The sequence below is a fragment of the Cebus imitator genome, unplaced genomic scaffold, assembly GCF_001604975.1.
Source record: "Cebus imitator isolate Cc_AM_T3 unplaced genomic scaffold, Cebus_imitator-1.0 Scaffold39, whole genome shotgun sequence".
Lineage (NCBI taxonomy): Eukaryota > Metazoa > Chordata > Mammalia > Primates > Cebidae > Cebus > Cebus imitator.
The window spans coordinates 6,662,426-6,687,371 of record NW_016107354.1 but is presented as its reverse complement, the minus strand read 5'-3'; the positions used below and the strand labels follow the sequence as shown (position 1 = coordinate 6,687,371).

The 24,946-nt window shown below is 47.2% G+C and overlaps 1 protein-coding gene across 8 annotated transcripts in view; it reads left to right on the top strand.

Annotated features, from left to right (window-relative positions):
* The window catches only part of PLEKHA7 (pleckstrin homology domain containing A7), a 241,056-nt gene that overhangs the window by 196,203 nt on the left and 19,907 nt on the right, over window positions 1–24,946 (top strand). For 5 of the 8 annotated variants that reach the window (XM_037737513.1, XM_037737511.1, XM_037737510.1 and 2 more), the window contains 8 exons: window positions 5,959–6,481; window positions 7,019–7,105; window positions 10,155–10,208; window positions 16,058–16,138; window positions 19,618–19,686; window positions 19,867–19,947; window positions 20,768–20,917; window positions 21,517–21,618. In XM_037737513.1, the coding sequence (XP_037593441.1) occupies window positions 5,959–6,481; window positions 7,019–7,105; window positions 10,155–10,208; window positions 16,058–16,138; window positions 19,618–19,686; window positions 19,867–19,947; window positions 20,768–20,917; window positions 21,517–21,618 (1,147 nt within the window). The remainder of the gene's footprint in view (window positions 1–5,958; window positions 6,482–7,018; window positions 7,106–10,154; window positions 10,209–16,057; window positions 16,139–19,617; window positions 19,687–19,866; window positions 19,948–20,767; window positions 20,918–21,516; window positions 21,619–24,946) is intronic. The other 3 variants (XM_037737514.1, XM_017525636.2, XM_037737516.1) reach the window with 1 other exon arrangement.

Below are 24,946 nucleotides of genomic sequence, written 5' to 3'. Positions count from 1 at the left end.
CTCTACCAAAAAAATTTTTTTTTTATTTACCTGGATGTGGTGACATGCACCTGTGGTCCCAGCTACTTGCGGGGCTGAGGCGGGATGATCACTTGAGCCCACAAGTTCAAGGCTGCGATGAATTACGATTGTACCATTGCAGTCCAGCCTGGGTGACAGAGCAAGAACCTGTCAAATGAATAAATAAATAAATAATATATATACATACAACTCCCTAGGTGATTCTAGTGCATGCCCACAGTCGAGAACCTGTTGCCAGGCTATGTATTGGAAACACCTGGGGAGTTTTAACATTTGCTGAAGCCTTAGTCCCATGCCCAGAAATCTGACTCCATTGGTCTGGGTTGCAGCCTGGACATAAGGTTTTTAGGAAGCACGTTTCTCCCCGTCTCTCCTCCCCAGTGATCTAATGTGCAGCCAAGACTAAGAATCCTCAACTGAGAGGACACAGTTGCAGAGTGCTGCAACAGAACACTGAGGACCCCCAGCCTAAGGGTCAGGCAAAAGCTACGTCTCCTGAAGGAGATGAGGAAAAGATGGGGGAGGAAAACTAGAGGTTCTGTGGGGTAGTTTCAATTGGAAGGAGTCCAGTCAGCAGTGTGCGATGCTGCAGATAAGCACTTCTACCCGGGTGTGGTACCTTTCTTTCCTTTTTTTTCTCTACCAAAAGCAGATACTTGAGATGTGGTACTTTTTGAGGAGGCCGGGCACCCGTGAAGCAAAGTCCAGAACCTCGCGGATCTTTTGCTCAGTAGCAAAAACTCTTTTTCCACTGAGCTATTTGATGGGCTTAGATGGGCAAACCTGAATTGTCATCCTTAATAGAGCTACAGTGTCAAAGTTAGCTCAGGAGGCAGAATAAAAGGAGGGGTTGAAATCAGTAAGATGGCATGGCCAGTGAGAAACCCTTTGTGGCAAAGACACAGAAAAAACTTTTAAAAGCTGGGTGACTGATATGCAGTGGTAAGTTGTCAGTTATGAAATGTCTCTACATAACTACTCCAGCAGCCTGTAAACCAGGTTATTCTGCTACACGCAATGGCCTGAATTTGGGAGTTGGGGGTGGGGTGTGCATCAAAGACCTAAAGGGTGAGAAGTTAACAGGGAGATGAGAGGTGGGTGGAGAGGGCATTTGACTTTCCCTGGGATACAAGATGGGAATTTGAGCCAATCCTATCTAATGGACAGAGAGACATCAGGTCTGTAGAGGAGAACAGCTCATTGGCTTTGGAGGTCACTGAACACAGAGTGGGAAGAATTTCATTATAGTAGGAGAAGCAGATCTCCATGGGCTAGAAAGTGAATGAAGGTGAAGAATTAAAGGCAGAAGATAGAACAGAAAATGCTGTCAATCTTTAAGTGTACAAAGTGTCTGCTCAGTCTCTGATCATTCTCTTGTATTTTAAAAGGTCTGCCTCTTACAGTCCCCATTTTTTTTTTCTTAAAGATGTATTTGTAATCTCTTACATTAAGTCGTAAATAAATCTGGCTGCTGAATGAAGGAACCTCCTCCATTTTCCATTTGACATATACAAGCTAGATTTCTCTGCTTTGCATATCATCAAGACTGCTAATCTCATTAGACTGAGCACATTAAGACATTGGGAGGAGTGTTATTTGAACTGCAATGTATGATCCTGCATTTTTGGCTTTAGACCAACAGGGAATTATTTCTAATTGGACATACATATTTCACATAATTAAGCTTTTTTAAAATATGGTTTGTGGGAGACAGACTGACATACTCTTAGAATCTTACTAAGAGCTTATTTTGAAATTTTATGCTTTCATTTTCCCGCCCCAACCTCCCAGTGTTTAAAGTAACGCACACTTAGAAAATAGAAAGGTTGGGGTGGGGGATAGAGGTAGGATCAGGAGACTCAAACACTGCAATAAGGAACAGAGTAGAAAATGGAAATCCTGTGTGATTGGTCATGAAGTTAGGGTGAGGAACATCTGCTGCATAAAATATAAGAATTGGTTGTAAAAAATGATACTGCATTTGTACATGACCACTTCTGTACTGGCTGTATCAGAATATCCTGCTTAGTGCCTGTTTAGTGAAGGGTGGCCCTGCGGCCACAGAGCATGGTGTGAGGAGACCTTGAGCCCAGTTTTTGGGGAAGACCAGGGGTTGGGGCCAGCAAATGGATCTGCTGTTAGGGGCGAAGCTGCTCTGGAAGCTCCCACTTGCTCCATGGGGTCTATACCTCAACCACAGTACCACCTCCCGTATCCCTCCTCCACAGTCAGTTTCCTTGGTTTGACCCCTGGAGCCAGGGCTCGCCATTGTACTGGTAACTTGGGGTCACTCCGAAATGGCAGACAATATGTAAATGGAGGATACAGGTTAGAGGGTGATCAGGGATTTGGGGTGCTGCTAGGAGGGCAGTGGAGAGGTGAGGGTAGACTCTGACCTTCCAGGCACTGTAGATAGACAACGGAGTGAGCGGCAGAGCCAGCCTGGAAGGGTGTGTATGGGTGGGAGCACAGCTCTGAAATGCTCTGCATAGTTTGCATTTTGCTTCTGGCAGAATGAACAATGGTTAGTAAAGTCCTGAACTCCCCAGGGGAAGCCTCCAGCCTAATTTCCCACCACCGCTACCACCTCTGTTTTGAGGTTTCAGGCACTGCCCTGTCTCAGAGGCACATTCGTGTCTAACTTTGGGAAATCCATAGCAAACCCTGCCACCTAGTGGCAGGCAGACTAACTTGGCAGGTGTGATGAGGTTGAAGAGATCTTAAAATTATCTCCTGCAATGGCAAAGATAGCTTTATTTGATTGACAACTATTTCAAATTCTCACAATTTACTAAGTGGTTCTTACTATCCCTATTTTATAATAAGGAAAGTGAGACTTAGAGGACTTGGCTGATACTTGCCTGAGGTTATGTAGCTTATCTGTGATTAAATGAGTTGAGTTTTAAAACAATTAGAACAGTTTCTCAAACTTTACAGAACGCTAGAAGCTCCTGGAGGGCTTGTTAAGACACTGATGACTGGGCCCCATCCCCAGTTTCTGATTAGGTGGGTGTGAGGTTCTTACTATCCCATTTTACAACAAGGAAAGTAAGACTTAGAGGACTTGGCTGATACTTGCCTGAGGTCAAGTAGCAAAAGTGTGATTAAGTGAGTTGAGTTTTAAAACAATTAGAACAGTTTCTCAAACTTTACAGAGTGCTAGAATCTCTTGGAGGGCTTGTTAAGACACTGATGACTGGGCCCCATTCCCAGAGTTTCTGATTAGGTAGGCCTGAGATGGGGCTGATAACCAGCATTTTAAAAATATACCTTATTTTAAACTGACAAATAATAATTATATGTATGTGATACATTTTTTTATATATGTAAACATTGTGAAATGATTACATCAAACCAATTGACATATTCATCACCTTACCTACTTATCCTTTTTGGTGGTTAGAACATTTAACATCTACTTTTAGTAATTTTGAAATATAAAATCTCCCTTATTATTAGCCACTTCACTTCCTAACTGAAACTTTGCACCCTTTGACTAACAGCTCTTCTTCCTTCTCTCCTCCTCTCCTTCCCAAACCTCTGGTAACCACTTCTCTACTCTGTTTCTATGAGTTTGACCTTTGTAGGTCCCATGTGTAAGTGAGGTCATACACCATGTTTGTCTTTCCATGCCTGGGTTAGTTCACTAACCTGTATTGTTGACAAGTTCCCAAGTGATGCTGATGCTGCTGGCACACAGGTTACACTTTGAGTAGTGTTGGCCTGGAACAATGTCAGCACCAAATAAATGTCTGTTAGATAAAATTGATGGGTAAAAGCAGAGTCAAAATTGAACTCAGCCCTGTCTAACTCTAAAACTTGTTCACTTTTTACAACATCATGCTGCCTCTCAGGCTTAGTAAAACTCCATACTTTGTCCCCTGCTGAATTTTGTTTCCTTCTTAGAAAATAAGATGGTTAGGAGTGGTGACTCACACCTGTAATCCTAGCACTTTGGGAGGCTGCTGAGGGCAGATCACTTGAGGCCAGGAGTTCAAGACCAGCATGAACAACATGGTGTTTAATAGACAGCCTGGCCATCTCTATTAAAAATACAAAAATTAGCCAGGTGTGGTGGTGCACACCTGTAGTTCCAGCAACTTGGGAGGCTGAGACAGGAGAATTACTTGAACCTGGGAGGTAGAGGTTGCAGCAAGCCAAGATTGCAGCACTGCACTCCTGCCTGGGCAAAAGAACAGAGGACGGCAGGGCACAGTGGCTCACGCCTATAATCCCAGCACTTTGGGGGCCTAAGGCGGGCTGATCATGAGGTCAGGAGATTGAGACCATCCTGGCTGACACAGTGAAACTCCATCTCTACTAAAGATCAAAAAATTAGCTGACCACGGTGGTGCACGCCTGTAGTCCCAGCTACTCAGGAGGCCGAGGCAGGGGAATCCCTTGAACCCAGGAGGCGGAAATTGTACTGAGCTGAGACTGCGCCACTGCACTAGTCAACAGAGCAAGACTCTGTTTCAAAAAAAAAAAGAAAAAGAAGATGGCTAGTTGGTGGTTGTTTTTGAAATTACATCCAGTTTTGTGTGCTGGAGTGTTTATTGAAGGGCTGATTATGCGTCAGGACTTTCTTAGACTGTGGACAATACCATAGTGTGAAACACAGTTCCTGTCTTTCAAGAATTTTCACCTTGGCCTGGGAAGAGATGTCTTGCAAGTTTGAAAAGATCACCTCAATACAGGACCTTGGAAAAGTTACAGGCAGTGTGATAACTAGGTCAAGCAGAGATGGATCACTGAGGGCTGTGGCACTGCAGAAGGTTCATGTGGGGAAGGCATGGGCTGGCATCCTGGAGAATGAGTAAGATTTCGGTAAATGGAGCAAGGGGAGACCATCCAGGTAGGGGAAGGAAAGAACAGTGTTATAAGAATAAAGGGGGCAGCAAGGACACACATGTTAGTGAAGGAACTTCTATGTATCAGACATGGAGGTTGCATTTCCTAACCTGTCTCACTGATTCCTCAGAACAGCCTTATGAGGCAGGTAATACTGTCCTCATGTTACAAATAAGGAAATGGAAGTTCAGAGCAGTCAGGTAAGCTGCCTATGGTCACAAAGCCAGCAAGTGTAAAGCTCCGATTCAAACCCAGGTTAGGCTCCTACCTTTCCTTTTTCCACTGCAAGATGTGGCTCAGGTGTGGAGGAGGCTGGGCCAGGACTAGGGTGAGGCTAACCGTCAGGCACCAGCAGGTGTAGGGGTGCCCCTGAGATGGAGTTCTCCTTCAGTTTTGGGGCCTCAGCGTGACCCTGGTAGGGAGAGCAGTGAGAAAAGCAGGTTGAGGTTAGCTGCTAGCAAGCTGTGAGTACCAGGATGAGGAGTTTAGACTTTATTTCACAAGTGACAAGGAGCCATGAAGTTTTTGGAGCAAGGAACTGATTTGATCAGAGCACTTACCGTGGACAAAGTGGAAACTCATTAGGAGCATCTCAAAGTTGTCTGGAGGGAGATAATTAATCAGAATCTGGACTAGAAGAGTCCAGAAAAAAGAAAGAACTGATGCCAGCCGCTTCCTTTATGAACCTTCAGAATTTGGTGCTAGGATACCAGGCAGAGGGACAGTCTTGGTAGCCTGGAGAATTGTGAGGCCTTTCCTATAAATATGCACAGGTGTTGAAAGAGCTGACTGCTGGCAGCGGAGAGAGAAGGAAAAGCCAGACTTAATTACATTGCACTCCAAGTGGTGGGCACGGGGTAGCCAAGTTGTCCTGGCAGAGGAAGTTGACAGAGAAAAATGGTTTTGGAGTCTTCTGCAAAAAGGGGAAGTGACTGAAGTCCTGGATGCTGGCCTTGATCATTCTTTTGGGGTTCTTAATAGGACTCTTCCACATGCCCAGCTTTGTGGGTTTACTTAGCTATGTTCCCCAAAGCCTGGCAGACCCCTTGCTTGGTTGCCTGACCCGTCCTTACCCTTTCTCCTTAGCCTTCCCTTGGACCAGACGCTTCCTCGCCAGGGTCCTGGCCAATCCCTGTCCTTCCCAGAAAACTACCAGACTCTTCCCAGGAGCACCCGACACCCATCAGGGAGCTCCTCACCACCTCCCCGAAACCTGCCAAGTGACTACAAGTATGCGCAGGACCGAGCCAGCCACCTGAAGATGTCGAGTGAAGAGCGCCGGGCACACCGGGATGGCACCGTGTGGCAGCTCTATGAGTGGCAGCAGCGCCAGCAATTCCGGCATGGCAGCCCCACGGCACCCATCTGCCTCGGCTCCCCAGAGTTCACCGACCAGGGCCGAAGCAGGAGCATGCTAGAGGTGCCCCGCTCCATCTCTGTGCCTCCATCTCCCTCAGACATCCCTCCCCCGGGACCCCCGAGGGTCTTCCCACCCCGGCGGCCACACACGCCAGCAGAGAGGGTCACGGTGAAGCCACCAGACCAGAGGAGGAGTGTGGACATCTCACTGGGGGATTCTCCCAGGAAGGCACGGGGCCACACTGTCAAGGTGAGACTCGGGAAGCTCTGCCAGGCTGCTGGTTCAGCGTGAGGGTGCCAGGAGCCTTGCCTGGTTTGAACACAAATTTGAATAATTTGGGATAATGATAGCTAACACTTAGGCCATACTTTTTAATAATAGATGCCAGGTGCAGTTCCCAAAGGCTTCATTTTAAATTCTCACCACAATCCTGCGAGGTAGTTGCTATGCTTATGCCCATTTTAAAGATGAGAAGTCTGAGGCATTGAGAGACAGGGTAACTTCCTCGGGGTCATACAACTACAGGTCAGCTTCCTTGCAGCTGGGAAGGCAGGAAAAGACATCTGTGTTCAGTCAGTTCAATAATTTATAACAACCCAGCTTAAGTTTACACATTCCAAGGGGCATTCACAGTTTAGTGTTCTAACCCAGAGAGTAAGATGTGTATGCTCATTTCACAGATGAGGAGTTGGGGGCTCAGAGGGGAAGTGGCATGGGGCGGGTTGCCCTGGGAGTGAGTGGCAGAGGTTTGGACTCCAGTGTGACTTCTTGTCTCCCCACTTGCAGAACTCATCTCATGTGGACCGACGTTCCATGCCCTCCATGGGTTACATGACCCACACTGTCAGTGCTCCCAGTTTACATGGAAAATCGGTAAGGTGGATGACAAGACACAGCCTGCAAAGCTGTATCTCATCAATGTTTTCCTTTCTCTGAGTCAGTACAATGCAGTCCAGAGGGCAGTTATCAACCTCCATCTCAGAGATGAGGAAACTGAGGCTCAGAGAAGTCAAATGACTTGCTTAGGGTCACCTGGCTGTCACTGGGTCCTCCCCAGAGGTGGGAAGAGCTTGTGGGGGAAGTATAGGGGAATGTTAGGCTTATCTCCTCTTTCGAGTTGAATTTTGCCAGAAACATTTTCCAGCTACTCACCTTTTTTCCCCCACAGGTAGTGCCTCTCCTTTCTTCCCTGATCTTTGATCAGTTAACTAGTTAACTCTGTCTTCTAAGCTCGAGTCTAAGACCAGGCATGGTGGTTCATATCTGTAATCCTAGCACTTTGGGAGGCCAAGGTGCGTGGATCACTTGAGGCCTGGAGTTCGAGACCAGCCTGGCCAACATGCCAAAACCCAGCCTCTACTAAAATACAAAAATTAGCTGAGCATGGTGGTATACACCTGTGATCCTAGTTATTTGAGAGACTGAGACACAAGAACCTAGGAGGCGGAGGTTGCAGTGAGCCAAGATCACACTGCGGCACTCCAGCCTGGGCAACACAGCAAGACTATCTCAAGGAAGAAGCGGAAGAAGAAAAAACAGCTTGAGTCTGGGTGAGGTTTGAGGTTGCACTGTTGGTTGTCGCTTTCCTGAAAAATCAACTTCCTGCAGCCCCTTTGCTGCCAGTCCCTTTATTCATCCCAATGACAGGATTAAAGATGAGAACTCTGAGGCATTGAGAGACAGTAATTGCTTAATGGAGTTACATCAGTGCTGTCCTGGCATTGGCACTGGGGTGAAGAGCATAATTCTAGTGGCGTGCTCCTGTGGTGCTGACTTGCTTGTGCTGTGTCTACACACCTGCAGCTGGAGGAGCTCTCGTTCCTTCTCACCCGGTTAAGGCGGCACCAGGCCAAGTTGGCCAGTGTGCGAAATTTCGCCATCGGCCAGTTACTGCAGCACCAGCTGACCTTTCCTACCTGCCAGGTCAGCGCTGGTGGGCTCTCTCAGGGCTGGGGGCAGGGAGTGACATGCTGGCTCGTGTTCGCTCGTGCCCTTGCTCTGGTCTGTCTCTGCTGTCTGGCTCTTCCTTGTTCGCTGGCTGTTTGCTTCTGGATGCTACTGCCAGACACTGTATGTTGGTGGAGGCCAAGCCTACCCTCTAGTGCTGGGGAGGGGGTTGCTGCATGTGGCGTAGGGACCTAAACTGTCGCTTCTCTGGTATAAGTAGTGACTGCCAGACTGATGTGTGGTCAAGTTCAAAGGGCTGTGCTGGCTGACAGCCTTGTTGCCCCATGGCTACTCCTTGGGATGTGGAAAGGCATGTGTGCATCAGCCTGGAGGGAGGATGCAGGGCACCCTCTCTTATGTGGACAGTGCCCTGCTGCCTCACAGAGCATCTTCTCATCTCATATCCTGCTGAGTCTCACAGTAAGCTGGAAGAGGTTAGGGAGGACAGGAGTCAGGACTACACACAGGCAAGAGGAACCAGAAGGGGAAGTGACTTGCTCAGGATCCCTCAGCAAGGAGCATGCAGGCTGCAGCCAAAATCCAAGCCTGCAAGACACAATGTTCTAAACTGTTGCAAGGACATTGGGCTTTGCAGGCAAGCTTCTCAAGGACTGGCTAGGGGGTTGCCCTCCCCAGTATCTTAAGCAGGAGGACTGAAGAAGAGGATTCCTCCCTGGGGTTGTCCTCAGGCAGGAAAAAGTTCGGTCATATGAGGCTGGTCCTCCAGGCTGTACAGAAGTAGGCAAAGGACAGATAAGGAGGGTGGCAGGACTGTTACCTTCCTTCCTTGTTCTGTTTTAGTGAGTTATGAGGGATTTAGGAAATATATTCAGAAAAATGAACGTCAGTACAAACACTATTAGTTGTGAATCTAAGTGATCTTTAATAACCTTCTTCTGTTCTGCCCTTATTCCTATGGCAAGTGTGTAGGGACTGAGCTGTTTGGGAAGTATGGATGGGTAAGGGGTTAGTATGGGCACATAAATAAGACCTTGTAAGTCACTAGTGCCCCTGACAGTTGTCCTTCCAGCATTCCCATGCGTAAGAGCACTGCGTGAACTCTTTGTGTGGTTCATCTGTGTGACTGTCTTACCTCAGAGCTATAAGCAAGGGCCACCTGCCCTGACTTGCCTGGCTGGGACCCTCTTAGTCTGCTGAGAAGCTGGTGCCTGGATTATTTTTCTTGAGCTTTCACAACTCCTCTGCCTCACAGTTAGGTTCTGTGATCTGCTACACAGGAAGGCATGAGTTTTAGGAAATCAAAGAGTCTTTTTTCTTTTTTTTTCACCGTTTCTGGCAATTATACTGAAGAACTTGACAGATAGGTCTGATCTTGTACCTGCCTCAAGTAGCTCCTGACATGGCCACATTGGCTCCATGCTGAGCAAAAAGGACCAAAACTAGCAGGAAACTTCCTGCAGCTGCTGGTGGTTATCATTCTGGAAACCAAGGTTATATTGGGACCTCCTGGGTCACCCAGGTCATCTCCCTGCCTCTTCCAGGCATTCATTCACACCATTGAGCATCATCTTACTTCATGCATGTGAAGTGACCCAGACCAATGGTTAGATGGATGGAATTAGAGCACTGATGACTGGTGCATTCTAGCACAGGTGTGGCATGTACTCCTCCAGGTAGACCTCCCACGTCTATCTTAGGAGCACAGCACTGCCTCAGCTGCCCTAGCCCTGGAGTAGGATCCTCCCTGCCAAATTCTTCCCCGAGCCAGTGGGAGACTAGCTGAAAATCCGCCATGATCCAGTGATGCACCCACAAGTTTCGCCATACTGAAAGAGGGCTCTCAGCTGCACTGAGACATTTGTGCTTCCTCTGTAGCCCCTGATGTGTTGGTCCGCTGTGGTTCCTTGTTCCCAAAGCTGCACAATGTAAATTAATTCACATGCGAAACCTTGCGTTATGGAAACTCTTGGTGTTCGTAATTGTTTTCTTTTTCCCCTCTTTACTTCATTTGAAGGCTGATGATACCTACCTCCAGCTGAAGAAAGACCTGGAGTACCTGGATCTAAAGGTGAGTGATGTCAGAGGTCCTGCCTTCCTCACATACTCGCCTTTCTGAGAGTGTCACCTCACTGGAGCCAAGCCCAAAGACAAAGGACACATGGGTCTTATCCAATCTGAATTCTAAATCAAGACGTCTCCCGTCTTGAATCAGAAGAATTTTATTTCTTACAGGCTCAAATCTGCCTCTCTTCAGTTTCTTATGAATTTTGTTGTGAGGTCCCTGGCTTATAGAATGTGAGTGTAAGACCTTGATCTCTTCCTTCCCTTGGTCAAAACCAAAAGATCTCTGCAAAAGCAACAGTCGCTGCTTCAGAGTCTCCAGTGGGGGCAGGGGTGTGTGTTTGGTTCACTAATGTACATTTTCAGCCACAAGTGGTGTGGTGGGTTCTTTGGTTCTGTTGCTAGGAGAGCAGGCTTCACGTGGAATCACATGGCTTTAAGGCTCACTGGTAGTCTCCCATCTCGATTTAGGAGATGAAGGCTGGGCCCCTCCCTGTAGTTGATAAGGCTTCAGGCTCTAAATTTGCTTTCCCAGCACAGAGAGAGCCAAGAAAGCTCCTGTAGAGAAGGCAAGAGGCATTCTGCCTAGAAGAGAGCGCTATTGTTCCCTTCCCACAGCTATCTGAAAGCTCCCACTGTGAAAAGCACTTCTTACGCCTGAGCCATGAAATAGACTGGAGGAATGTGACCTTTAGTCAGCTGTGGGTCTGAAAAGGTGGGCGAGGGGCCATGGGACACTCAGGCAACTGCCACGGAGTGGGGGCAGCGTGTCTCCCCACAGTCCCCAGTGTACCTGGCTTGGTATATTTTTAACTTGGGGATCTTCATCCAGCCTCATAGAAGCTGCTGTATGAACATCAGGTCCTAAGGAAGCAGATGGAAAGGGGGTCTCCTCACAATGAGGGAAGATCAAGGCCTTTGATTAGAAATCAACCAGTGCAGTTCTGGTCTGTCGATCACTTGCTGTGTACCCAGAAGACATGGGGAGATGCAGAAGAAAAATTGAGTCTGTCTGGTCTTGAGAAACTTCTGGATAGTCTGGGTTAGTGAAAGAAATCATCCCCAAATAACAGACTGCTCCACAATGACTGTACAAAAATCTGTTAGGCCTGGTTCTCAGAGCTGAGATGGTGAGAATCACTATGGATTCCAACACTGGGGAGGCTCCTAGGAGGAGGTGGCATGTGTTTGGAGCCTTGAAAAGCCAGCGTGCTGGGGTTGGTTGAGATTAAAAAGGGAAGGAACAGTAAGAGCCAAGGAGAGCCAGGGCATGGTGGTCGTGGCCAGGGCAGCAGAGGGGAGGTGGTAGCCGGTCATGTAGGCCTTTGACTCTATCCTAGGCATTAGGAAGGAAGGTGGGTGCTGTGAGCAAAAAGACCTGGCTTTAGCATGTGAGGAGAACAAGGAGCTTTCTCTCAAGGCCAGGAGGTTTTCCAACTCACATGACAGGTCACACAGAACTGCAGTGACTGCTCTAAGTGTGGTAGTAATTCCTCCGGATTCAAAATGCTCAAGCATGGCTGTGTGGACCAAACGTGGCAGCCTGCGGGGTCAGGCAGGGTCCTTCCTACCATGCCTGTGGAGAGAGATCCGCCTGTCCCCAGCCTCCACCTGCCCTGCGCAGCACCGCATCCCGGTTCATCAGCCTTCCTGACAGTCAGCAGCTGCCTGCACAGTTCTTCTCACTCCTGACCCAGGGCCCAAAGGTCCACTCAGACATACCTCTACAGCGTCCGTAGTGCACCTGGGCTTGTGGGAGAGGCTTGGCGCGCCAGCAGCACAGGTGACTATAAAACACAGGTATGCCAGAGTGTTGAGTGTATGGGACCAGAGAGAACTAGATGCGCCTGAGCAAGAGCAGTAGGAAATAGCTGCCTTCTGGTTCCTCTTTGTATGTGATCGTGGAAACTCACAGTTGATCCTGGAGTGATGCTCTGCCTCAGGTTTGTTTTATTTCAGGATCGTAGAATTTGAGCTATGAGGGATTAAAGAGGGAGAAACTGAGCCACAGAATGGCACAGCAGAACTAGGAGTCCCTGCATGTCCTGATTCAAAAAGAAGCTTAATAACAATAGGTGGTATAATGTGTGCCAGTCACTGCATTTTACTTCTATTAAAGTATTTTACCTCCAAAGACGGTGGTATCATCTATTAATGGACTGTGACTCAGAAAGGCTAACGAGTTTCCCAGTCCTACACTGCAGTTAGTGGGTATCAATATTTGGGTGTGGCTCTAACCCTAAAGCCGTTCATCACCTTGCCCCACATCCTCTCTTAAAATGGTGCTTCACCACTGTGGACCCAAAGGCATTATGTTTTTATGGAGCTGAGCTTGGATTGTTATGCCAAGAAATATATTTGATGGGATACAGAGAGGCAAATTGCAGTCTTGCTGTGTTCTACTGCCTAATAGCTGTACCTGATCAGAACATTATCTTGCTATTGGACTTTCTGGAGGTTGTCATTGTTTGTCATGGAAAACAACTGTGTTGATACCCATATTCCCCTGGTCTTGTAGCTGCTTCCACAGTTGCTAAGCTCCTCTCTCAGAGCCAGTCCCCCAGCTGAGCTGCATCAGCACCCTGGAGAGGTTTGGCTCACCAGCAACACATGCGAGAAGGATGCTGGGTTTTGTGCCCAATGTGTGTCATCGGTCTGACGTGGCTGCCAGAAAGGCTGGCATCCCCCCACCCCCGCCGCCCCTGGTTTCCCTCAGAGGGGCAGGGGCCCAGATCAGGAGGCAATAGGCCTGCTCTGCCCTGCTCAGACCCAGCTTGGGTTTAGGGTTCCAAGATGAGGGTCCCCCCAGATGAAGGAAGGGCTGGGATCAAGGGAGAGGTATTGAGGGCTTGCAAAACCATGGCTGGGTGTGCTCAGCGGGATGCTTTTGTTTGGAAGTATCCAAGAGCCAAAGCCACCTGCTAAGTCAAAAAGGGAATATACTAATTCATGTAGCAGGGGCCACATTCCAGGGGATTGGCTACATTGTCACTGTTCTACTTTCCTTGCGTGTCAGCCTTCTTCTTTCCTGTGGAACAAGGGGTTGCCTCCACATGGGCAGAGAAGGTGGCTGCCTGCAAGCCCAGATTCACTTCTTCCCTACTCAGTATTCCATGGAGTGAGGGAGGAGTTTCCTAATGGAACATGCTGGGCAGAGAAAGGAAGCACAACAGCAGCTGGTACAGCTACAGTGCAGAACGACTGAAGGAGTTAGGGGCGATTCAGGAGAGGCATAGAGACAGCCTATAAAACTCTGCTGTGTCTTCACGTGTTTTCTGCGGCCTTAAGGAGGAATTAAGACATGTGGATGGTAGCTACAAATAGACAGGTTTCAGTTTAGTAGAAGAAAGACTTTTCTAAAAGGGCCACCTCAGGTGGTGGTGAACTTCCTGTCACTGGGGTACAGCTGAGGCTCAATGAAGCTGAGTAGGATGGATGGTTGGATTAGGAAAACCCCAAAGCTCATTGGTCCTTAGATACTATGACACGCTGGACAAAATGTCCCACAGTCAAGGGTCTCTGGTTGAATAGGCCTGTAGACCACTCTGGGCATGGAAATCGAGATAAACACAGCCCCTCTGGGACCAGCTGCTTATGAGGGATCCCCTCTGGCTCCTTGGAGAGGGGTGAGGTAGAGAGATAAGCCTCTCTGGAGAGGAGTCTCCCTGCCTGGCATCTGATCTGTGACCTCTCCCTTCCCCAAGCCATGTTGACTTAGGGTCCCCCATGTCCCTGTCCAAGAGGCCAAAGACTTAGAAATCCAGAACCCATCTTCCCCTGCCCCCCCATCAGCTGATGCTCAGCTTCCAGAATCAGTCGGGGTGCTTGTCTGCCGGCATTGTGAAGCTTTCCCTTCCTGAAGTGAGCATTTCTGCTGGGCTGCCAAGTGGTCAAACAACAGCACACTGTGCTTTTGGAAGATGCTTACATCAGTGTGCTTTTTTGGAAACATTTACTTTGCTGGTATTTTACTTGATGGTGCCAGGGTGAAAAGGACTCTATATTGATTAAGCATCTGTTCCTGCCTGGCAGTTTTTGGGCAGTTGATGTTCATTTATCTCATTTAATCCTCTCAGCAACCTTGAGCTACATGAATTGTTATCCATATTTTATCACCAGGAACCCAGGTGTCAGAGACATTAAGTAACTTCTATAAAGTTACACTACTGGGACTTGAACCCAGCGACTGGCTTCATACCTGCCTTCTTTCTTCTGTGCATCTCATGCTTTGCCCACTGTAAAGTCATGTTTGTTGAATTGTATTCCTGGCATTGCAGTTCCGCTCTTCAGAACCCTATACCTTAGCTGGGTCAGAAGGGTGGGGTGTGGGGTTCACTGTTGTTGACAATATAAGTTGTCTTTATGCTGCTATGAAGCACAGCCAGGAAGGTGAGGGTACCTGCTGCCACTCACGTGAAGCCTTTGTAGATAGAAATGGTTGCAGTCAGCCCCAAAAAGGCTTTTGTCTTCTGTGAGGGATGGGCCATCAGTGGCTCCAAGGCTGTTGGACTCTGGACTCTTCCTGACTGTTTGAATCTGAGATCAGGACTTTTCTGTTCTGGATCTGTTTCCAAAATTGGCTTCTGGGACAGTTTTTAAAGTTGTGATTGGGTATGCCACATACTTCAGAATCAACTGGGGGCTTGATAAAAACACAGATCTGGAGGGTTCTATCACATTAGATACCCTGCTGCTCAGAATTCTGCATGTTTTTCAAGCTCTAGACTGATTATTGTGTGCATTAGGGTTTGAGGTCTATTGTTCTGAAGAAGAAATTATTAACCTTGGCTATGAATGAGAACTATTGGGAAACTTTAAAAATGAATATAAAGGTCTTGGTCCTACCGTTTAGAGACTGTGATTTAATTGGTAATACTCTTAAAAAAAAAAAAAAAAAAAAAAAAAAACGCTCCTTAGAAACACCTAATGCACATCCAAGGTCAAGGTTAAGAAACATTATTTTGAAGTAGTGGCTTTCAAAATGTGATCCTCAGACTGAAAGTGTCAATAATACCTGGACATTCATTAGAAATGCAAAATCTTGGGTTCCACCTCAGATCTGCACCACGAGAAACCTCCAGGGATAGGGCCCAGCCAATCTGTATTTGCCTTCCAGCTGATCCTGATGCATGCTAAAGTTAGAGAACCCCTGTTTTAGGGCAGTGATTCTCAATCCTGGCTGCACATTGGAATCACCCAGGAGAGTGTTTAAGAATCCCAGTGTCCAGGGCCCATCCCAGACCAATTATTTCAGAATCTCTTGGGGCAGGACTCAGGCATTGGTGTTTTTAAAGCTCTCTCAGTGATTCCAGTGTTCTAGATAAGGAGAACAGTGTTCCCAAAAAGGAGCTGTAGGCATTTGGGACCATGGGTAAGACATAAGTGTGTAGATGCATCACAGTTATGGTGGAACTTAGGGTTGGGTGGGGGTGAGAGGAATGCATGGCACTATTCTAAACTAGTATCTTACAGAATGTGATGGGGGAGGACAAAGGAAGAAGCAAGTTCCCTTCTATGATGTTCCTCCTTGCCTTCTGCAGCAGAACCAGGAAGGAAATGAATACTGAAATTGGCACTCCCACATAAACCAGCCTGTGCACAGGTCCCTTCAGACAGCATATAACTTATAAAAAGGAGAGACCTGCAGTCTAGGAAGACCCTGTGGCCCATGGGAATAACATCCACAGGCCCATGGAAGTAGCATCACCAAGATTCAGACCTGGTTGTTTGAATTGCACAGCACACAGCCTCCCTAAAGTTTTCCCTTTGCCAGTTCCCCAAATTCTGGCTGCTTCAAGTGTCATTTGATGTCTCACCTGTTACGTTTTGTTGTATTTGCCTTTTTGTTTGGAACAGATTAAAAATAATGAACCTTTGATCAACGTGCTTTACAAAGTGCTGAAGAAGTCAGCACGGGGCTGTCGGCCCAGGAGAAGCGTAAGATGATCTGATCCGTGTCTCCGAGCGGGGTCATTCCATTGCTTCTGGCTCCGTGCCGACTTCATCACTTGCTTAACCAGTTGCTCTCCCGACTGCCCCAGGCTTCCCGCAAGTCATTTTGGTTTATTTTCTTTCAACTGAAGCTCTTTTCAGCATTTTGGCTGATGCACCAAGCTGAGCCTCTCATCTGTGGTTTTCTGTGACTCCATGTTTTGTGCTGTCAAGGGTGGGGGAGCTTGCCTGGCTTGCCACCAGCTTATGTTGTGTTTCCATCATCACGTGTCTGCCTCCATGGCGAGGGCTCACCCAGACAGAGTTGAGCATGAGTTTCTTGGGAGGGAACAGCAGTTACTGGTCACCTTCCAAGAGCCAGGGTATCCTCAGATTCCATGGTAGCCCTGAGATTAAGGTGGCACTTTTTGAGGGCAGGGAGTTGGCGTTTAGATAACAGCTTGAAGCTGGACTAGAATAAAATGCCACCCCTTGCCCATACCCTCTTTAACTGATGCAGAAGTAGGGACTGCAGTGTGGCCAGCTCTCATAGCATTCCAGGGGAGGCTGCAGATCAGGAAGCAGGTGTTGTGTCCAACCATCCTGAGCCCTGAGAAAGTGGGTTGGGATGTGGTGGAGGGGAGGGAAGATGCCTGGGTGGCCTTTGATTTCCCTCTATGAAGAGACTCTTTCACGTGGATGAGTACCCATAGCCTTTCTTTTTCTGATGACAGGGATGCTGGGGGAATCCAGAGTTGATGTTTTAAGTGTATTTAAACATTGCTCTCACACACTTTTAAAAGAAAAATTAGATTTAATATGGTACATGTGGATATGCTATTTCTCAGTAGCCTCTGCTCTCTTGAGCAGAGCCAAATTCAGAAGCTTAAAGGTCTTCTGAGCTGTAGGAGTAGCTCTCAGGAAGCCCATGCTCTAAAGCCTGTGACTTTCCATCCACAGGAGGCAGAGACAGCTCATGTTACTTTGACACATTCATGAACTTCCTAAGTAAACATTGCCCGACTATCCTCAATATGCTAGGCCCTGGCCAGGCTTTGAGGATACAAAGGAAAGGGATTGGTCTCTACAGTCACCCCTAATTAGGTGACTCTGTAGTAAGGAGAGACAAATGAGCAAAAAGAACATTGTACTCTGATGTGCTGAGTACTGTAGTAGCGGCAGATGCAACGTGTGGGAAGAGCACCCTGAAGGGCACCACCCCCAGTTAAAGGGAGAGAAGAGATGTAAGTACCTCGTCTCTGTCATGCTTATAGTCCTTTGATTTCCTGACCTACAACACCAAATAAGCAGCACTTTAAAAAGGGACAAGAGAAATCTACTTCTCAGAAAAAGAGGTAGAACTAATATCCTGAGAGGGAGAAAAAAGGTTGAATGTATATTCAGTATTCTAGGAAGGCAGCAAAGGGCATACTTTTAGAAAACTTTCCATCAAAAAGTGTAATTTAGAAGATTCAGTTTCTTCTCAAAACGCCCCTTTTATATAAAAGTATATTCTCATTCTTTTCTTGATGGTGCTAGATAAATGAAGCATTGCTCAATTAGATTTTCTGCCTTGTTATTTAAGTATCAAAAAGATATCCTCTGTAAAAAGCTTCAGTGAAATAAGGGGAAGAGTTTTGCTGGGGGAAGAATCCCCAAAGTGTGTCTCCATTTGAAAATGATTTCTGCCTAGGAAATGAGCCCCAAAGGTCAGCTCCTTCGGAGAACAGAGTCTCCTTGTCCTTGGGTTTGATGAAAGCACGATGACGTAGAGAGAAGACTTCACTGCTTTCACCTGCTTTTTCTCCTGAGTTCCCCTGAGTTTAAAACCCACATTCTGCCTGAGAAGTTCAGCTGTTTGTGATTTACCAGGATTAATTTCATGCCTACCCAGCCCCCACCCCGTTGCAGGAGACAGCACAGCCTGTTTGTTTGTGGATCGTTGCAGTCTGGTGTTCTGCAACTGCGTGTGTATGTGTATGTACACATAATCTGCCAGTCTGAAGAGCAGAATTTGACTGGAGTTCTGTTTTCTCCAGGAACTCGACAACACTGACCTACATGTGTTTCCCTTTGACCTACATGCAATTCAATAAGCATTTGCTGAGTTTGTGCCAGGTCTTCTGTTCAGGGCTGACTTACCAAGATACAGAAAATAATGGTCCCGCCCTCCTCTGTACGACCAAAGGGATCATGGGAATGGGTGGGGCAGGTGTGTAGCCCAGAATCAGTCCTCACCCCAAGGTAGGGAGAGGTCCTCTCCCTTGACCTTTGGATTTGCTCATGATAATTTGCAGGGAGAAGTAGCATAGGACAGGTGGGCACATGAAGTGCTTGAGCACTGAGGGGCATGTTTGCCAATTTATTTCCACCCCCACTTCACACTGACAAACTTCCCGGACCTTACAGATGGAATGGGGAGAAATCCACAGCCCTCTCTCCAGCAGCTGTCTACACCTCCCTGCATAGCACACACACCACCTGTCTCTGCCACTGTTAGCTCCACCCTCCATTTCCCTGGTCAGATCTGCAAAATAGAGCTCAGTGAGGTGGCTTCCCCTATACCAGGCACATTAGACTTGGCTCTCCCTGGCCTCGTTTTGTCCGTGGGATGGTGCATCTGTGAAAGTCACTCCCCTCAGCCCCTGCATGACTTTTGGCAAGAAAGAGACTAGGGGAAATGGAAAAATGGGATAAGTTAGATTTAGATTCTCAACAGTCAGTGGGATACAGGCAGCATATTGCCTAATTTGAGTCAAGTGAGGGACAGGAAATGTGAAATCCCATTGGCCCACAAGTGTGGGTGACTTTTATGTATTGCTCTGTGGTTTTCTTTCTTGTAATTTATACAAGTACAGCCTAGCCTCAGTTATTCAGGGAAAAATTAAAAAAACCCACTGGGAACTTGCCAGGTTCCTTTTTTCCTTGGCCAGTTCTTCTTCCCAAATGACACAGGGTGAGGAAGGCTGGCCTTACCCATGGGGGAGTGGGCTGCTCAGAGACTCCCTTAAGCTAAGGCTTGACAATGGTGAAGGGATTTGTTTGTTCCTCTGGGTCCGCCCATCTCACCACTCTGGGCAGGACGTGATGGGCTTCTGTAACTTGTGTTTGTTCCCAGGTTCAGTAGCACACCTCTGTCTTATCAGTGGCAAATCTTCCAAGATTCATGCTGGTTTTTCACGTTCATTTTAGGCAAATACATACTTTTAAAATTGATGATCCTATAACTCGAACATCTACATTTTCTTTAATTCAGAGGACTTACCAGTGTTATACTAGAATCATGAAAAGGTTTTGGTTTTTCCTAAAATGAAATAGGCGTAGAAATGGAGCAAGGATGGCCCAAGTTTTTGCCCCTGTCCTGCTGTGACCCTACCTGCCACTGCCAAGGGCTTCCACACCATCCGTTGTAGGATGAATTTTCTTTCCGGAGTTCTGATCTCAAACACCATGGTTAAATCTCTTTTAAATTGTTCACCTCCCAGATGACAGGCCGGGACCTTCTTAAGGATCGAAGTCTGAAGCCTGTGAAGATCGCGGAGAGCGACATTGATGTGAGTGAACAGAGTGACATGCTGATCCCTCAGCTGCCTCCTGACCCAACCAGACCCAGGGCGAACAGCTTCAGGCAGGGCTTGGATGGTTCTGTAGCCAAAGGCTACCCGATCACAATTTCAAGGTCACGTCCTTTTCTCATCATCCCAGGCCCTCTCCCACCCTGTTCTTGCTTTTAGGTCAAACTGAGCATTTTCTGCGAACAAGACAGGATCCTCCAGGACTTGGAAGACAAGATACGAGCCCTTAAGGAGAACAAAGTACGTGTCAGTTTTGAATAACCTTGGGATGAGTAGAGGGGCATTTTGTCCTGTCTTTCTTGAGACATACACTGTACCATTATGTTAGTATTGAACAACAGATGTTAGCCTATTTAAAAAGAAAATGCCCTTGTGTTTAAATGGTGTTTCTTAGGTGTTTCTATCTTATAGAGACCCTCCTGCCTCCATTCTGCTTTGGCCCACCTCTCCCTGGAAGCCCTGTGAGGTGAACCTGGAAGAGAAACTCCACTGGCTTATATGTGATGCCCCCAGGTCCTTGAACCCCAGGGAAGCAGGGTTCCTTTGGATAAAGTGGCTGCAGTCATTACAGGGCAGAGTCCTTCCTAAAGTGCCTTGTCTCCTAGGCTCTGGACTATGGAGGCAGCAAGTCTGGCTAGGAGTGTAGGAATGGGCCACCAACATTTGGTCTTTTCTATTCTTAAAGTAGTTTTTTTCCTTTTGCGTTTTAAAAAGACATGATAATTGTGATGCTGAAAGTTGAGAATATACTCTTTTCCCTAGGAGGTTAGAGAGGCTTTTTTTAAAAAAAATTCTTTGTTTTATCCTCTTAGTTTATCCCATAAGGAGTTAGACAGCTGTATCCCTGGTCTATAGATGACGAAATTGAGGTCACAGAGCTGTTAGGTACTTTTCCCTAGACAGAGTCAGAGCTGGCATCAGAGTCCCTGACTGTGGGCCCACAGCTCAGCGCTGGTCCCTTCAGCCTTGGTTGTGTCCAGTAGCTTTGCTTCCTGGTGTGGTATGGGGAGGTCTCTGGGGACTGTCCTATCCTGTTTTTCTTTGACCCTTCCTGGTGTAGGACCAGCTAGAATCCGTGCTGGAAGTATTGCACAGACAGATGGAGCAGTACCGAGACCAGCCCCAGCATTTGGAGAAGATTGCCTACCAGCAAAAGTTGCTGCAGGAAGACCTGGTCCATATCCGAGCTGAGCTCTCCAGAGAGTCCACTGTGCGTAGAGGGTGGCAGACCCATCTTCCTCGGGACGGGCTGGGCGAGGGGCTGCTTTTCCCACCTCCCAAGATGTAGTTGAGTTGGTGTCCAGAGATAAGAGTCCTGAAATAGCAGGGCTTCTCCAGTAGCAGAACTGCCTGCTGACAGTAGATGACCTTGTCTGGGGGTGACATGTCTGCCTGCATGTGTGCCATAGGCTGCTTACCACAGCGACTCTTGAAGGCCAGTGACATCCAGTGGGCCAGATTCCTCAGAGCTCCCTGCAAGGCTGTTCCCTGATCTGTGTGCAGTTGATTCTAAGATGTCAGAATTTCTGCTTTTTTACTTGTCAGTTTGTTGTGGTACAGTCCAGGGCTGAGAAAGCATCCTGAGGGTGGAAGAGAGGACTGTGCAGGCGGCCAGGGTCAGAGCACAAATGAGAGGATGCCATGCTTCTTCCTGCTCCTGTCTCTGTCCCACCAGGCCTGCCTGAGGCCTGCCAGGTCTCCTTCCCTCCTCCCCTGGCTAGGTAAGCATGGTCAGGTATACAGGTGCTCATGAGGCCTCCTGAGGGGCAGGGGATAACTGAGAACTGGAAGCATTTTCTTGGCCAACAGGAGATGGAAAATGCTTGGAACGAATACCTGAAGTTGGAGAATGATGTGGAACAGCTGAAGCAGACCCTGCAGGAGCAACACAGAAGAGCCTTTTTTTTCCAGGTGACTTGATACTTGTCCATCCCCTCGAGCTCTTGTTTTTTTCCAAGAGCCTTCACCTGTGGCGGCTGTGAGCGCTGCTCAGGGGACTTTTCCGTCTCTGCCCCAGATGTTCCACCCCTGTAAAGGAGCCACCCCAAGCTCTCCCTTGAGGATCCCTTCCCCGAGCCAGGCTGTGATGAGAAGCCTCACCCCATTCCCCTCGCCTCTCTGCTTTCAAAGACAAGCTCTTGGGTGTTTTAAAAAGGGCTTTACTTCTGATCATTTGGGGTGATCATGATCACAGAGTGATCAGTGTTCCCGTAGTTCTTGGCCCATCTTAGGCTGCTAGCTCATTGCTTAGACAGCAGCAGGAAGCATCCACCTCTTCCCTCCTCTGATTCCTGGAGATAGATGTTATCACACCTCTACCAGAGGGAGACAGTGTGAATTTTGTTCTTTGAGGCACTCTGGTGTCCAGGCAGTCATCTGCATTTCTGGAGGCCAGGCTGTGTGATACCCATCTCTGTGACCCCTATACCACTCAGGAAAGGTGGCCTTACAGCCCTGCCTCTTTACCCTTAAAAAATTAGGCCACCCCACTGATAGCTGCCTCTGTCTCCTAGAAGGGAGACAGTGAAAGGCCCTGTGTGGTTTTTCTATTGTGTTCCTAGCTGCCCAGTGTTCCCACACTGTGGTGCTTAACCAGTTTTCCACCCCACCTTCACAGTTCTTTAAGTGGAAAGTAACCTGTTTTTGTCTCACCTCACTTAAGATCTATATCCTCTCCTTTCAGGGCCCTGACATAAGTGTGTTTGAATTCAGCAAGCATTAATTTGAGGCTTCCTGTGTATGAGGCACCATGCTGGGCCACTTTTGGTGCTGGCCTTGCTAATTGATGAGCTAGTTCGAACCAAGACTCTTCGTTTAAGTGATTTAATAAGTATGTTGACTCTCCAGACATTAGCCTCACCCCAGAAAGTTGAAGGAAATTCTGGAGGAGGTTTAGGTATGTGGGTCCTGAGGCTTTTCCCAAGGCCCTGATGTCCTTCTGTTCATGCAGAGATGGTTCCCAGAGAGCCCTACCTAGGACCACATGGAGGAGACCCTTGCCTGTGGCTCAAGTCTTGCCTGCAAGACTCTCCCCAGCACCTGTCTGTCTTCTGCTGCTGCTGGGGTTGTTTCCCTCCCATAATTTCTCTTCATCCACACGAGCTAACATTTCAGTACTCTTTTTTGTAGCCCCAGCACTTACCATAATGACTTGAAAATACTAGGTGAATACTGTTGACAAAGTCCTTCAATTATTTCTGGTTATGAGTTCCTAAAACTGTCCGCCCAGGTATACCTATTTTCTTGGACTTCAGTGATCTGAATTTTTTTTAGCAGTAATTTTTTTTCCTTTATTTATTATTTTTTTTAGCTTTTCATCCTTTGTTTCTGTAATTACACAAATGATACATGAATAAGTGTCTTTGAAAAGGCCAAAATAATAAGAAGCAAAAACAAAAAATGATACAAAAGCTCCTCTTCCCCCTCTCCCTTTCTGCCCCCCATCACTCTGCCTATGTGCCATCAGTGCTATCTGTTAATGTTGCTTTCTAGACCATTTTCTATGCATTTTCAAAAATATGCACATGTATAGAATCATATGATTTATTCAGGGGTGGGAGCAGGTAAAAGCTTATTTAAAGATGATCACATTTGTACATTATTTGGCAACTCACTTTTTTGTCATAACCTGATATCATGGAAAATTTTCCAAAAAAGTTAACCCCAAATTTATGCTGCCCAATAAAATAGAAATTAATTAAAAGTAACTGAAATTCAAAATGTATCCTCATTTTAACCAGACTCATTCAAGTGCTCCATATCCACATGTGGCTATTGGCTACTGTCATGGACAGTGAAGATTATAGGTTTCTATCATCTCAGAAAGGTGTATTGGGCAGCACCAGTCTAAGAAAATTAAATTCATTCTTCTTGACTGTTACATACTATTTCATAGTCTGGGTGTTTCCTGCTTTACGTAGCCATTCCTTTTCTGATGGCATTTAATTATTTTTGGTGTTTTGTTTTTATAAATGGTGTTGTGATTAGGATTCACCTTTTCATACTTGTTTACAAGTACCTGAGATAGGCTCCTAGGAGTGGACTTGCTGGGGTTGAAATGAGTTTACATCTTAAAAGTTGATGGATATGCCAAGCCACCTTCTAAAGGGCTGCATTTGTTTACCTTCCCACCCATAGCAAATGAAAGTACTGAACCTATTTGCCCACATCCTTGTCAGCATTTGTAATCAATCTTTCTAGTCTTGCCTGTATACTAAATGACATCTTGTTTTAATTTGCATTTATTTAGTTATTAGCAGGTGAAACATCTATTCATATGATTTTTGACCACTTGTGTCTCTACTGTGCCTTATATCATGATGATTTAACAAAGAGCAGGCCAGAGCCCTTTTTTCCCCTTCCCTCCAAAAAGCAAATTGAACACTGACAGGTCTTTGTCACAGACTCCCTGGAGAACTCAGCCCCATGAGTGACTCTCAGGCCAGCCTAGAGCCTGCAGCTTGATTTCCACCTTGCCTGCGGCACTGCTCACACTTTCCCTAAGTGGTGCAGTGACCTGGGAAGCTCACAAAGCCCTGCTTTGAGCACACGCTGTGCTAGCTTCTTTGGTGTCATCCTAGGCCAGGCAGGCTGTGAGAGCCCTAGATAAATCATCAGCACTGCAGATACACTTGCAGCCCTATATGCAGATTCTCAGTAACAGGGCTTAGAAACTCACCTCCCTGTAGCCTGGTTGGCTCCAGGAAAATGGCCTTTTCAGTCAAGGCTAAAACAGTGAGTTCAAGGCTTTGCTGAAAGCAGCACATAGGAGCCTTTCTGCCCAGTGTGGTGTAAGCAGGCAGGAATGAAACTCCACTCCCTTGTTTCCCAAAACCTCCCCTCATTATGAAGGCCCCAAATTCTATCACCCTTGGAGAATGATAGGGACTCTCCAGCCTTTTTTCTTCCCTGCTCTCTGATTTTCTCTCACATGCAGGGGTGACAGAAAAGCATAGAGAGGGCAAGAGAGTGGCTGACGGGGGCTTTGCCAGGGAGCTCTGGTGGAGGAAGCAGACTGCATTTAATCCCTTTCTTTACCTGTTCCCAACACTCAGCTTGGGGACTTCGGCCCTAGAGGTCATCCTCTTACACACATATGCTCTGGGCTCAGTAATACACCTGTCTGTTTTAGGATGCTCATGCATTGGCATGGAGCTGAGAATCAAGCCCATTATTTGCTTCAGACCCGAGGATGTGCTTTATGTTGGAGGGGTCGAGAGAGAGTGAGAACTGTGAGCCC